A 12,549-nucleotide genomic window follows, 5' to 3' on the forward strand; every position below is an offset into this window, starting at 1 on the left:
ATTCAAGCAGGACTGTCATGTGACCAAGCTACTGCATTTTGTCATTCTATATTGCTCCCTTCTGGAGGTTGTGATTTTTCCAGAATAATGTACCCTCTGCACATCTGTCACCTGCTGGCCTCAGGTCCTCAAAATCCTGAGATTTGGGGTTGGGCCTTAGATTGTGAACTATGTGGCCTCTTGGCTCACTATTCACTACTATTTTCTTCTTTAGATTTCGATTAAAAGGCAGCTCTGCTAGTTACTGTGTCTTGGCTGGAATGGAAAGCCTTTGGAATAGCAGTGTTCCCGTGTGTGAACGTGAGTAATAGGAGTAACATTTCAGGCCAGTCTCTCCCCTTCATTGGTTCAGTATTTGACCCATGACCTCCCCTAATGTGGTTCTTCAATTTTCTAGTCTGAATTATTGATTTGAAAATTGCTTATTTTAATAATATTTTGTTGTGAATCAATGTGTACATCACCTGTCTTTGGAACCATCTGATCTCTGTCTGTCATTTTGTATTCTGTTTTATTGTGATAAATCCTATGGTAGTGTGCTTCTAGGTCAGGAGAGATTAGATAATGTGAAGCTTTAACAATTTGCTTTCTTTCTCTACTTCTTTTCTTTCTTCTCTTCTCTCCTTCCTTCAGTTTTTTTTCCCTTCTTATCTCCCTCTCTCTTTCCTTCCTTCCTTCCTTCCTTCCCTCCTTCTTTCTTTTTCATTTTTTTCTCCAATCAATGTGCAGTCAGTCTACAATTTGTGTATATATTTGATAATACACAAATATTAAACATGCCTTTATTTAATCAATTATTTATTGATCACATACTTTGTGCCTCTGTTCATCTAGCCACTGGAGTTACAGCAATGAACAAGATGAGTGAAGTCCCTGTCCTCATATTTTACTCAGGTGGGGAGAAGGCCAAGGAAAAAAAAAAAAATTAGGTGCTATAGATAATAGATCAAAGCAATCAAGAATGAGGGAAAAGTGGGGAGTAACATTAGACAGAGTGAGCAGTTTGAGACTCCTTAAATTCTCAAAACATGTATCCAAATAATTTATGCTGAGAGATTCATAAATAATAAGTCACTTTTTCAAAATGAGCCTCATATGTTCAATAATCAGTAGACTACTGATTTCTCCTAGTCTACCCATTTATAATTTCCCCAATGGTAGATAGAACTTTGCTTCATTTCTTGATTCTAACGATTGGAAAACATGTTTCTTTAGAAAACCATGAAATTTTACTAAAATGTTTGTGTTGTTAGAAATATACTTGGACATCTTACAGTGCTTTTTAGAGGAAAATTTTGTAAGAACAAAACTTATATAGAGATTCTTGCTGTCTAACTAATCCAGTGCTCCTTGAAGCAGCATGACAAATGTCTGTGCTACTATCATGCATGAAAGCTCATTGACTGACTACTCAAACTTTCTCTTATTTTTCATAACTCTTGCTAGTTAAAGTAGCTTCTTTCAAATTCCAGTTCTAAGGAAAAACACCAATTAGAAATGAGGGAGAGACTGTTCTAAAGAAATCAATAGATGCTAGAAAGGAGTAACAACTTGAAACCTGACCCAGAAAGTAAAAAGAGAAAATAATTCAACAGACCTAGACATTTTCAAAAGCAAAGCAATCTGAATCCATTTGGAGTTTTTTATAATGGCCTGACTACGTTTCAGTTCACTGTGACAGGGCTAATGTTATCACAGAGGTTGATGATCAGTATCAATAAGTAATCAGTGAAAGTTTTCACCTATTTAAGATGATTAGCACACATATATGCATTTGAGAAATATTTCCCAAGAACGTAGGCTCCTTCCTGAGCACTGCATCCCCAGGATCCTGATAAGTGACTGACACAGGACAAGTGCTCAATTAATATATATTGACTAATGAATGAGTAACACTTCAAAGTGGTTATTTTTCTTCTTCAAATGTTTTGCTACTTCATTAAAATTGTAAAGTTTCTATTGTCCAGGAACCGTTACTATCTGGAAGATTCAGGATAGAAAAATCTCTTTTGCACTTTGCAATACGCTTTCAATGACATCTCATTTAATCCAACTCTTCAAAGGCCTAATGTCTACTGTCACCTCCTTAGTATATTTTCAGCAACACCAATCATAGCACCCTGTAATTGCAGAATACCTCTGGGGAAACTCCTGAATGAAACTTAGGGCTTTTGTCTTTTTTCCAGAAATCTTTTGTCCAAGTCCTCCAGTTATTCCTAATGGGAGACACACAGGAAAACCTCTGGAAGTCTTTCCCTTTGGAAAAGCTGTAACTTACACATGTGACCCCCACCCAGACAGAGGGATGACCTTCGACCTCACTGGGGAGAGCACCATCCGCTGCACAAGTGACCCTCAAGGGAATGGGGTTTGGAGCAGCCCCGCCCCTCGCTGTGGAATTCTGGGTTAGTGCTCATTTCCCCACATCCCAAATGGGTTCAGAATATCTAACGCAGGCCCTCCATATTTCCATAATTACAATGTGGTATTTCTTTGTGCATTTGCCACAATGGAATGCCAAACCAATGACAAATGGTTCTAAGGTAGGTCAACACATCAGATCCTGATGACCTTTGCAGCTGGAGGGGCTGGTGAAAAAAAGAAGGAGGCGGTGAGTGATGGAAATGTCTTTCATTAGAATCATATGAATTAAAAACAAATGCTGGTGAATCTCTTTATTGAAATGTTTGGCTTAGAAATCTGACCTAGAAAATCAGTGGCTCCTGCCAGGAAATGTCTTGAGTTCTTGCCCATGCTTGTCAGCCTCTCATTGGAGTTTTGATGCCTTGAAGTACAAAGAAACCAGACACAAAAGGTGGAACCTGAGCAGGAATACTCTTTCTGGCTTCCTAAAAATGTGAAAAATTAAATCGGAGCTATCCTTACCTTAAATTATACGAGCATTAGCTGAGCATGGTGGCATGTGCCTGTGGTCCCAGCTACTCAAGATGCTGAGATGGGAGGATTACTTAAGCCTAGGAGGCAGAGGTTGCAGTGAGCTGAGATTGTGCCACTGCACTCCAGCCTGGGTAATGGAGAGAGACCCTGTCTCAAAAATAAATAAATAAATAAAAATAGGCTGGCTGGCTGCAGGGGCTCACACCTGTAATCTCAGCACTTTGGGAGGCCAAGGGGGGTGCAGATAACTTGAGGTCAGGAATTCAAGACTGGCCTGCCAACATGGTGAAACTTCAACTCTACTAAAAATAGAAAAAATAAAATAAAATAAATTACATGAGTAGAAAGACCAGATAGCAGACTAGCCTTCCAGATAATATATTTCCTTATAAGCCTATGTTAATGGAAGCTTCCCTTCAAACACGCAGGGAAGTTTTTTGGTGTTGTGTTTTCTTGTTTTTTTTTTTTTTTTTCATAACTAGAAATTTCTTTTCTTCTGTCATCAAATCTACCAAGGGAGAGAAAAGAAGAAACACATTGGGTATATTTTTATTAACTCAGATATTCTTGATTTCATGGTCTCTAGGTAACTGTAAAGCCCCAGATAATTTTCCATTTGCTAAGTTGAAAACCCAAACCAATGCATCTGACTTTCCCATTGGGACATCTTTAAAGTACGAATGCCGTCCTGAGTACTACGAGAATCCATTCTCTATCACATGTCTAGATAACCTGGTGTGGTCGAGTCCCAAAGGTGTCTGTAAACGTGAGTAAACTTGCATTGTGTCTTTCCCATGTCTACCAAAGCTTCTTATTTAATTTTTTCAAATGTGGGATATGAGAAACCTTTTTTGAAAAGTGTTCAGATGGGTGGATGTAAGAGTTTTTCTTGTAGGTCATCTTTGATTATTGCTTGAAATGCTCACTTCATGAGAATGTTTCAAGGAATATTTGTAGAGAAAATCTTCAATCCCTATGGGAAAGTAAATAACAAACGATTCTAAATTAGGAAATAAAAAGTGTGTAGGAAGAAAAATTCTGTTGGAATGACTAGGTGGGAAGAAATCCTTTGAAAACTTTGAAATACATTGGTAGTATATAATGTCATAAATGACTTTTACATTCTGATAAGGGATGCAAGGTCTCTACACAGATCTAAATCTAGATCTAGTTAGATCTGGAGGGAAGGTCTTTTTGAAAGTGGGACTTCGTAGGTGGCTGATCCTTAGGCGCTCTGATGAGTTTTCTCAAGGTGGCAAAATCTGTGGAACCATCAGAACTGCGTATTTTCTTCAGGAACCTACATGCAGGTTGAGACCTTATGTACTGAAGAGAGTTCAGGTTACTCTACCTGGCTCCAAAATACTTTCTTTCCCATAGGTAAATCATGTAAAACTCCTCCAGATCCAGTGAATGGCACAGTGCATGTGATCACAGACATCCAGGTTGGATCCAGAATCAACTATTCTTGTACTACAGGGTGAGTTGGCAGCAACATCTCTTGGTTCAAGAGTTCCAGCACAGCAATACTACCTTCTAACCACATCTCAGGAAGGAAACTAGGCTATTGCCACCTGCTTTTAAGAGGCTTGAACACAGGTATCAACTCATGATTGAAATGAACAAAGATAGAAGAAGATTAGGGGAAAAATATGTATCCTTGCTGAAAACCAGGGCAGTGCACATATAAAGAGTATGCCATTCACTGGATGGGAAGGGAAAAGAAATAGGAGTGTAGTAGTCAAAGCACACAAACAACCCTGATGCAGAGTAGGCATTGCTGGAAGAAAGGGAAGGGCATGTAGTGGCTGTGTGAGAGAACAAACAGCCACTACTGGTAACAGCATGATCGCTTGCTAGGGCTGCCGTCACCAAGTGCAGGCCTTTCTCGTTTTATTGTACATCACAAATACTATGCTTTTTACAAATTGAAGGCTTGTGGCAACGCTGCGACAAGCATGTCAGACGCATCATTTTTCCAACAGTGTGTGTTGACTTCGTGTCTGTGTATAGCATTTTGGTTATTCTCACAATATCCCAAATCATGTCTGTGACAGTGATCTGGGATCAGCGATCTTTGATGTGACTATTGTCATTGTTTGGGATCCCTACGAACGGCACCCATATAAGACAGAAAACTTAATCAATGTGCATGCTTTGACTGCTCCATGGACTAGTCAGTCCCCTTCTCTCTCCCTCTTTTCAAGACTCTCTAATCCCTGAGACACAATAATACTATAATTAGGCCAATTAATAGCCCTACAATGGCCTTTAAGTGTTGACATGAAGGGAGGAGTCATGATCTCTTACTTGAAATCAAAAGCTAGAGATGATTACGCTTAGTGAGGAAGTTACGTTGAAAGCCAAGACAGGCCAAAAGCCAGGCCTCGTGTGCCAAACAGCTGGAGAGTTGTAAAGGCAAAGCAAAAGTACTTGAAGGAAATTTAAAGTGCTATTCCAGTGAACACATGAATAATAAGAAGGTGAAACAGCCTTATTGCTGATATGGAAGAAGTTTTAGTGCTCTAGATACAAGATCAAACTAGACACATTTCCTTAAGCCAAAGCCTAATCCTGAGCAAGGCCCTAACTCTCTTCAATTCTGTGAAGGCTGACAGAGGTGAGGAAGCTGCAGAAAATAAGCTGGAAGCAGCCGGCACAGTGGCTCATACCTGTAATCCCAGAACTTTGGGAGGCAGAGGCGGGAGGATCGCCTGAGGTCAGGAGTTCAAGACTAGCCTGACCAATATGGTGAAATCTCATCTCTACTGAAAATGCAAAAATTAGCCAGGCATGATGGCAGGTTGCCTGTAGTTCCAGCTACTCGGGAGTCTGAGGCATGAGAATAACTTGAACCCGGGAGGAAGAGGTTGCAGTGAGCCGAGATTGTGCCACTGCACTCCAGGTTGGGCGACAGAGTGAGACCCCCATCTCAAAAAAAAAATGCTGGAAGCTAGCAGAAGTTGGTTCTTGAGGTTTAAGGAAAGAAGTCATCTCCATAACATAAAGGTGAAAGGTGAAGCAACAAGTGCTGATGTAGAAGCTGCAGCAAGTTGTCCAGATGATCTAAGATCATTGATGAATGTGTTAAAATAAATAGCAGATTCTCTACATAGGCAAAACAGCCATCTATTGGACTTTCATAGCTAGAGAGGAGAAGCCAATGCCTGGCTTCAAAGCTTCAAAGGATAGGCTGACTTTTTAGGAGCTAATGCCGTTGGTGACTTTGAGTTGAAGCCAATGCTCACTGACCATTCTAAAAATCCTAGGGCTCTTAAGAATTATGCTAAATGTGCCTTGCCTGTGTCTATAAATGGAACGACAAAGCCTGACAACAGAGGTATGTTTGCAGCATGGTTTACTGAACACTTTAAGCTCACTGTTGAGATCTAGTGTTCAGAAAAACAGATTCCTTTCAAAATGTTACATAGAGCTCATTGACTTTGCATCTAATCAGGCAAGAACTCTGATGGAGATGGACAAGGAGATGAATGTGGTTTTCCTGCCTGCTGACAACAGCAGCCATTCTGCAGCCCATGGCTGAAGGAGTAATTTTGACTTTGAAGTTTTAGTATTTAAGAAATACATTTTGTGCCAGGGGCGGTGTAATCCGCACATTGGGAGGCCAAGGTGGGCGGATCACGAGGTCAGGAGTTCAAGACCAGCCTGGCCAACATAGCGAAACCCCGTCTCTATTAAAAATACAAAAATTAGCCATCATAGTGGAATGTGCCTGTAGTCCCAACTACTCGGGAAGCTGAGGCAGAAGAATCGCTTGAACCCAGGAGGTGAAGATTCCAGTGAGCCAAGATTATGCCACTGCACTCCAGCTTGGGCAATAGAGTGAGACTTCAACTCAAAGAAAAAAGAAAAGAAAAGGAAAAAAAAATACATTTTGTAAGGCTGTAGTTCCCACAGACAGTAATTCTTCTGATGGATCTGAACAAAGTAAGTTGAAAAGTGCAGGAAAGAAGTAGTCATTCTACATACCACTAAGAGCATTCATGATTCATGGGAAGAGGTTAATATCAACATTAACAGGAGTTTGGTAGAAGTTGATTCCAACCCTCATGGATAACTTTGAGAAGTTCAAGACTTCAGTAGAGAAAATAACTGTAGACGTGATAGAAATAGCAAGAACACTACAATTAGAAGCGGAACCTAAAGATGTGACTGAATTGCTACAATCTCATGATCAAATTCGAACAGATGAGGAGTTACTTCTTATGAATGAGCAGAGAAAGTGATTTTTTTTGAGGTGGAGTCTCTTCCTGGTGAAGATGACATTAGCATTGTGACAATGACCACAAAGGATTTAGAATATTACATAAACTCAGTTGATAAAGCAGCAGCAATATCTGGGAGGATTGACTCCAATTTTGAAAGCAGTTCAGACGGTAAAATGTTATCAAACAGCATTGCATGCTACAGCAAAATCATTTGTGAAAGGAAGAGTCAGTGTGGCAAATTTTATTGTTGCCTTAGATTAAGAAATAGCCACAGCCACCCCAGCCTTCAGCAACCACCGCCCTGAGCAGTCAGCAGCCATCAACCTTGAGGCAAGACCCTCCACCAGCAAAAAGATTACGACTGATTGAAGGTCAGATAATCTTTAGCATTTTTTATCAATAAACCATTTTTTAAAGTATGACTTTTTTCAGATATAATTCTATTTCACATTTAATAGACTACGTATAGTATAAACACAACTTCTTTTAGACTCACTGAGAAATCAAAAAATTCATATGACTCATCTGTTGTGATATTTGTTTTATTGTGGTGTTCTGGAACTGAACCTGCAAGATCCTTGAGGAATGTCTGTAACACAAAATGGGCGGCTTAATACAACAGAAGTTTTTGGAGTTCTGTTCTAGAGGATGGGAGTCCAAAATCGAGGTGTTGGCAGGGCCATGCTCCCTCTGAATCCTGTAGGGTAGAATCCTTCATTGCGTCTTCCAGCTTCTGGAGCCCCAGGCCTGCCTTGGTGTGTGGCAGCGGAACTCCAATTTGTTCTGTCCCGGTCCTCGCATGGCCATCTTCCCTCTGGGTCTGTGTCCTCATATTCTGTTCTCCTCTCTGTGCATGTCTGTGTCCAACGTTTTCCCTTTTTATCAGGACATCAGGCATATTGGATTAGGGCCTACCTTAGTGACCTCATCTTAACTTGATTGCATCTGCAAAGATTGTATTTCCAAATAAGATCACATTCACAGGGACTGGGGATTAAGACTTCAACATATCCGGGGGAGACACTTCAACCTACAACAGAGCCCCTTTGAAAATGTGAAGCATCAGGTGCTCACAGTGCACTGCCCAGTTATTGGTGCTCAGCCTTGCTCAGCACACAGTGGAGGCTCTGCCTCAAGCTCACTCTTCATGGGAACAGCTAAGCCAGGTAGTGAGTAGGGGATACGTTTGTGCCACCGCAACAAACACTGAAAGGAAGCTTGTGGTGTCCAGCGTATTTACCAGCCTAGGCCTCACAGACCATAGCACCCAGAATCTGACAAAGTAAAATTGGAATAAATCCAATGTCCTCCTTTCTTTTCTTTTTTTTTTTTTTTTTGAGCATTTTAAAAAATACAATTGATAAATTTCCTAACTGTACCTACCTCATCTTGCATTGCTGAATAAGTGTGAACCTCTCTATGGCATAAAGTAGAAAACCATTGAGCTTATGACAAAAAAACAGGAAATACATGTAAAAGAGAGCAATTTTTAAAAATCAGGAGAAATTTTACAGAAGAGATTTACTGCCAAGAAACCAGGGAAACTTTCAGAACACTCTCCTTTTCATAGTTTTAACAAGATTCAGTTGTACAAATAATTTTGTGAAACTAGCCATGAAGTTTGTACATGAATGAATATATGCATTCAGTGTGTTTATATATTTCATTTCATGCGTCTGCATGTGTGTGTGTGTGTGTATAATAAACACTGAATATTGCAGAAAATTAAAGCTAAGAGTAAGAAGAGTTAACCAAATTTTCCCTGAATGCAGTGGGAAAAGATGAAAAGGAGAAGACAGGCAGGCACAGTGGCTCACACCTGTAATCCCAACACTGAGAGGCTGAGGCAAGAGGATCACTTGACCCCAGGATCTCGAGACCAGCCTGGGAAATAAAGCAAAACTCCATCTCTACAAAAAAAGTATAAAAATTAGCTGGGCGTGGCGGCGTGGCCTGTAGTCACAGCTACACAGGAGACTGAGGTGGGAGGATCACCTGAGCCCGAGAGGTTGAGGCTTCAGTGAGCCATGATGGCACCCCTGCACTCCAGCCTGGGTGACAGAATGAGACCCTGTCTAAAAAAATAAAAAAAAAAAAAAAGAGAAGACATATTTAAGACAGTGTTAGGATTCAAAATACGTGTAAAAAAAAATTCCAGAAGGGTAAGTAAATAAGCCCATACCTAGCCATTACTAGGGAAATTTCTGTGTTTCAGGGATAGAGAAAAAAACTCAGATTCCAGAAATAAAATGCAAAAATATAATACCTGCAGAAGAAGTAAGTTTATTGCCACCACATTGATTCTGCACAACACTAAATTGTGTAAGATAGCATTTCTCTTGAGCCAAGCTAATATTCACACCTACAGGCTCCAGATACACATTAAAGGATAAGCAAAGACACAAAAAATGTACCATTTAAGTATGCTTACCAGGCAATTCATAAGCAAATTTTTAAAAAGGAGAATGATGAATTCCAAAAGAAATCTCAATGAGATAGAAAAGTGGTAAAAACAAACAATAACAACAACAAAAAAAACACAAAAACTGGCAATGTAATTGTAATTTAGTAATAATCTCTGTGAAGTCACAGAATATATCAATAGAAGTAGAAAATGTGAGAAAGCAAGAAAAGGCAGGCTAGACTTACAGAAAACATGAGTAGACTGACTATACAGAATTTGACTCTGAAATTCAGAAAGTAGGTTTAAATATATGTATCGTGTGTGTATATATATATATATACACACACATATATAAACACAATATACATGAACACATATAAAATTAAATTCCTAATTAGAAAAAAATATTAAGTTTAATTTCCAAATTATTAGAATGATTAAAACAGCTGAGTCTATCTGTTCCATATAGTAAGTAAGAGGGAAGGAAAAGGAATAGCAAGGAATGCATTTGTCTCTGTCATCGGAAATAAGCCCCCTCATGTTTGGGTCAGGTCATTTTATTCATTGCTTTCTCCTCATCCTCATCATTGGACATTGTGAAATCATGAAAAAGGTAGTGAAAGAATGATGACATGGCTGGGCGCAGTGGCTCACACCTGTAGTCCCAATACTCTGGCAGGCCGAGGTGGGAGGATCACCTCAGATCAGGAGTTCAAGACCAGCCTGGTCAACATGGTGAAACCCCATCTCTACTAAAAATACAAAAATTAGCTGGGCATGGTGGCACATGCCTGTAATCCCAGTCACTCGGGAAGATGAGTCAGGAGAATGGCTTGAACTCAGGAGACAGAGGTTGCAGTGAGCAGATATCACACCATTGCACTCCAGCCTGAGCGACAGAGCAAGACTCCGTCTAAACAAACAAACAAACAAAAAAAGCAAATCAAATATATAATTTATTTCAATCCATTTGGTTTAATCTTCTTGTCAAAAAACCAGGTCTATTAGATAGGATCAAAAGCAACAAATCTTGTATTTATAAAAAGCATGCCTCAAATTAAATGACATAGTATTATACACACACACACACACACACACACACACACATACACACACACACACAGATTAAGGGAATATGCAAACAAAAAATGGCAGAAATAATATGAGAAAAGACAGAACTTTAAAAAAAAAATTGTCAAACAGGTCTACAAAATATATTTTTTTATTTTGGTGCCAGGTACAGTCCACAATGAAGCCAAGATATTAAGAAGCAAAGTGGGCCAGGAGAAGTTAGAGCAGAAATATTTCTTTCAATAGTGAGAGAATAGGAAAAAGAAGAAAAGCTGGGAACAATAAGTAAAGTTTAGGCTAGGCCTTAGACTTCTCCTACATTGTAATCCTTCTGGTTTGCCACATATGCATGCTGTGAGGACGTTGATGAGGCATGTACAGCACAATTATTTTCCATTGTTTGCCTTTAGGCACCGACTCATTGGTCACTCATCTGCTGAATGTATCATCTCAGGCAATACTGCCCATTGGAGCACGAAGCCGCCAATTTGTCAACGTGAGTTGAAGTCTCTTTCCCCATTCACCCCACTGTTTAATCCTAGAGTTGTCCTCCTAGAATCACAAAGAATGAATCTCATTCCTCTTGGAAATGGTATCCTTCTGATATTTGAAGAATCCAGTCATATCCTTAGAATGGCTCACAGCATCCCAAACTTCCACCTTCACCTAGAAATGCTTTTCTTTCTTATCTCAAGGTCTAATTTATTTTAAACTAGTCTTGAGCTCATTTAAACAGCCCCCAATTTCCTCCTCTGTTGAACACCTCGCAGTTTGAAGAGCATTTTCTTCAGTGAAGTCAACAAATACAAAGTCAGTGAAATAAACCCTATATCCTCTCTGCAAGCTCTTAGTATCACATCGGCTATTCAAGCCATGCAGCTCTTTCTTCCTTCTTATTCTTTGTCTAAATGGGATCATGCCATCTTCCCTGTGAGTTGTTTGGAAGATGAGCTTTCTACATTTTGGGGAGCAAAGGGAATGAGTAATTGCAAGCTAACAAGGAATATAAAATGTGTATAATCCTGGGTTTGGTGATGATGTGAGGAAATCAGCAATTTCAAACCCAGTTGGTGGGAGAATAAGTGGGAACAAACTTTGTAGAAGGTCAACATACTGACTGGGCACTGCCCCACGGTAGAGTAGGACACAGTATTCAGTTCTTCCAAGATCAGACGAGATTGGGTGCATTCAGGGTGGTATGGCTGTAGATCAGTATCCAGTTCTTTTTATTACTTCTGTAAGTATCGTGTTTATTATATGTAATATTGTGTATTTGTGCTTTGTCTTTATTAGTTCTGCCAGAGCTTTTTGTTTTTATTATTTAATAAAGATGTTATACTGGGCCAGGTGTGGTGGCTCACACCTGTAATCCCAGCACTTTAGGAGGCCTAGGTGAGCAGATGGCTTGAGCCCAGGAGTTCAAGACCAGCCTGTACAACATGGTGAAACCCTGTCTCTACAAAAAATACAAAAATTAAGTGAGCATACTGGCACACACCTGTAGTCCTAACGACTTGGGAGCTAAGAGGTGGGAGGATTGCTTGAGCCAGAGAGGTTGAGGCTGCAATGAGCCATGATCAGGCCACTGCACTCCAGCCTGGGCAGCAGAGCAAAGCCTTGTCTCAAAAAAAAAAAAAAAAAAGCTGTGCTATATGCTTTATTATATTAATAACCAATAGAATAAAGACAAATGCATTCTATATAGAGAGAACTAAATTAATAATGGTGAGATAACATAGTTAAATTCTCATTTAGCAGAAGAAATATAAATGTGTACTATAGGCCAGGCACAGTGGCTCACACCTATAATCCCAGCACATTGGGAGGCCAAGGTAGGTGGATCACTTGAGGTCAGCAGTTTGAGACCAGCCTGGCCAACATGGTGATACCCCATCTCTACTAAAAATACAGAAGTTAGCTGAGCATGGTGGTGCATGTCTGTAATCC

General features: G+C 39.8%; 1 protein-coding gene across 7 annotated transcripts in view; it reads left to right on the forward strand.

Annotated features, from left to right (window-relative positions):
- CR1L (complement C3b/C4b receptor 1 like) overlaps positions 1-12,549 on the forward strand; it is a 101,187-nt gene that overhangs the window by 65,034 nt on the left and 23,604 nt on the right. For 6 of the 7 annotated variants that reach the window (XR_013418497.1, XR_013418499.1, XR_013418502.1 and 3 more), the window contains exons 8-12: positions 215-300; positions 2,187-2,405; positions 3,485-3,664; positions 4,279-4,378; positions 11,013-11,098. Coding sequence is in view for 3 of the 7 variants with exons in the window: in XM_078005120.1 (XP_077861246.1) it covers positions 215-300; positions 2,187-2,405; positions 3,485-3,664; positions 4,279-4,378; positions 11,013-11,098 (671 nt within the window). In the remaining 4 variants the exon portion in view is untranslated. The remainder of the gene's footprint in view (positions 1-214; positions 301-2,186; positions 2,406-3,484; positions 3,665-4,278; positions 4,379-11,012; positions 11,099-12,549) is intronic. The other variant, XM_078005134.1, reaches the window with a different exon arrangement.

Source organism: Macaca mulatta, chromosome 1 (genome assembly GCF_049350105.2).
Source record: "Macaca mulatta isolate MMU2019108-1 chromosome 1, T2T-MMU8v2.0, whole genome shotgun sequence".
Taxonomy (NCBI): domain Eukaryota; kingdom Metazoa; phylum Chordata; class Mammalia; order Primates; family Cercopithecidae; genus Macaca; species Macaca mulatta.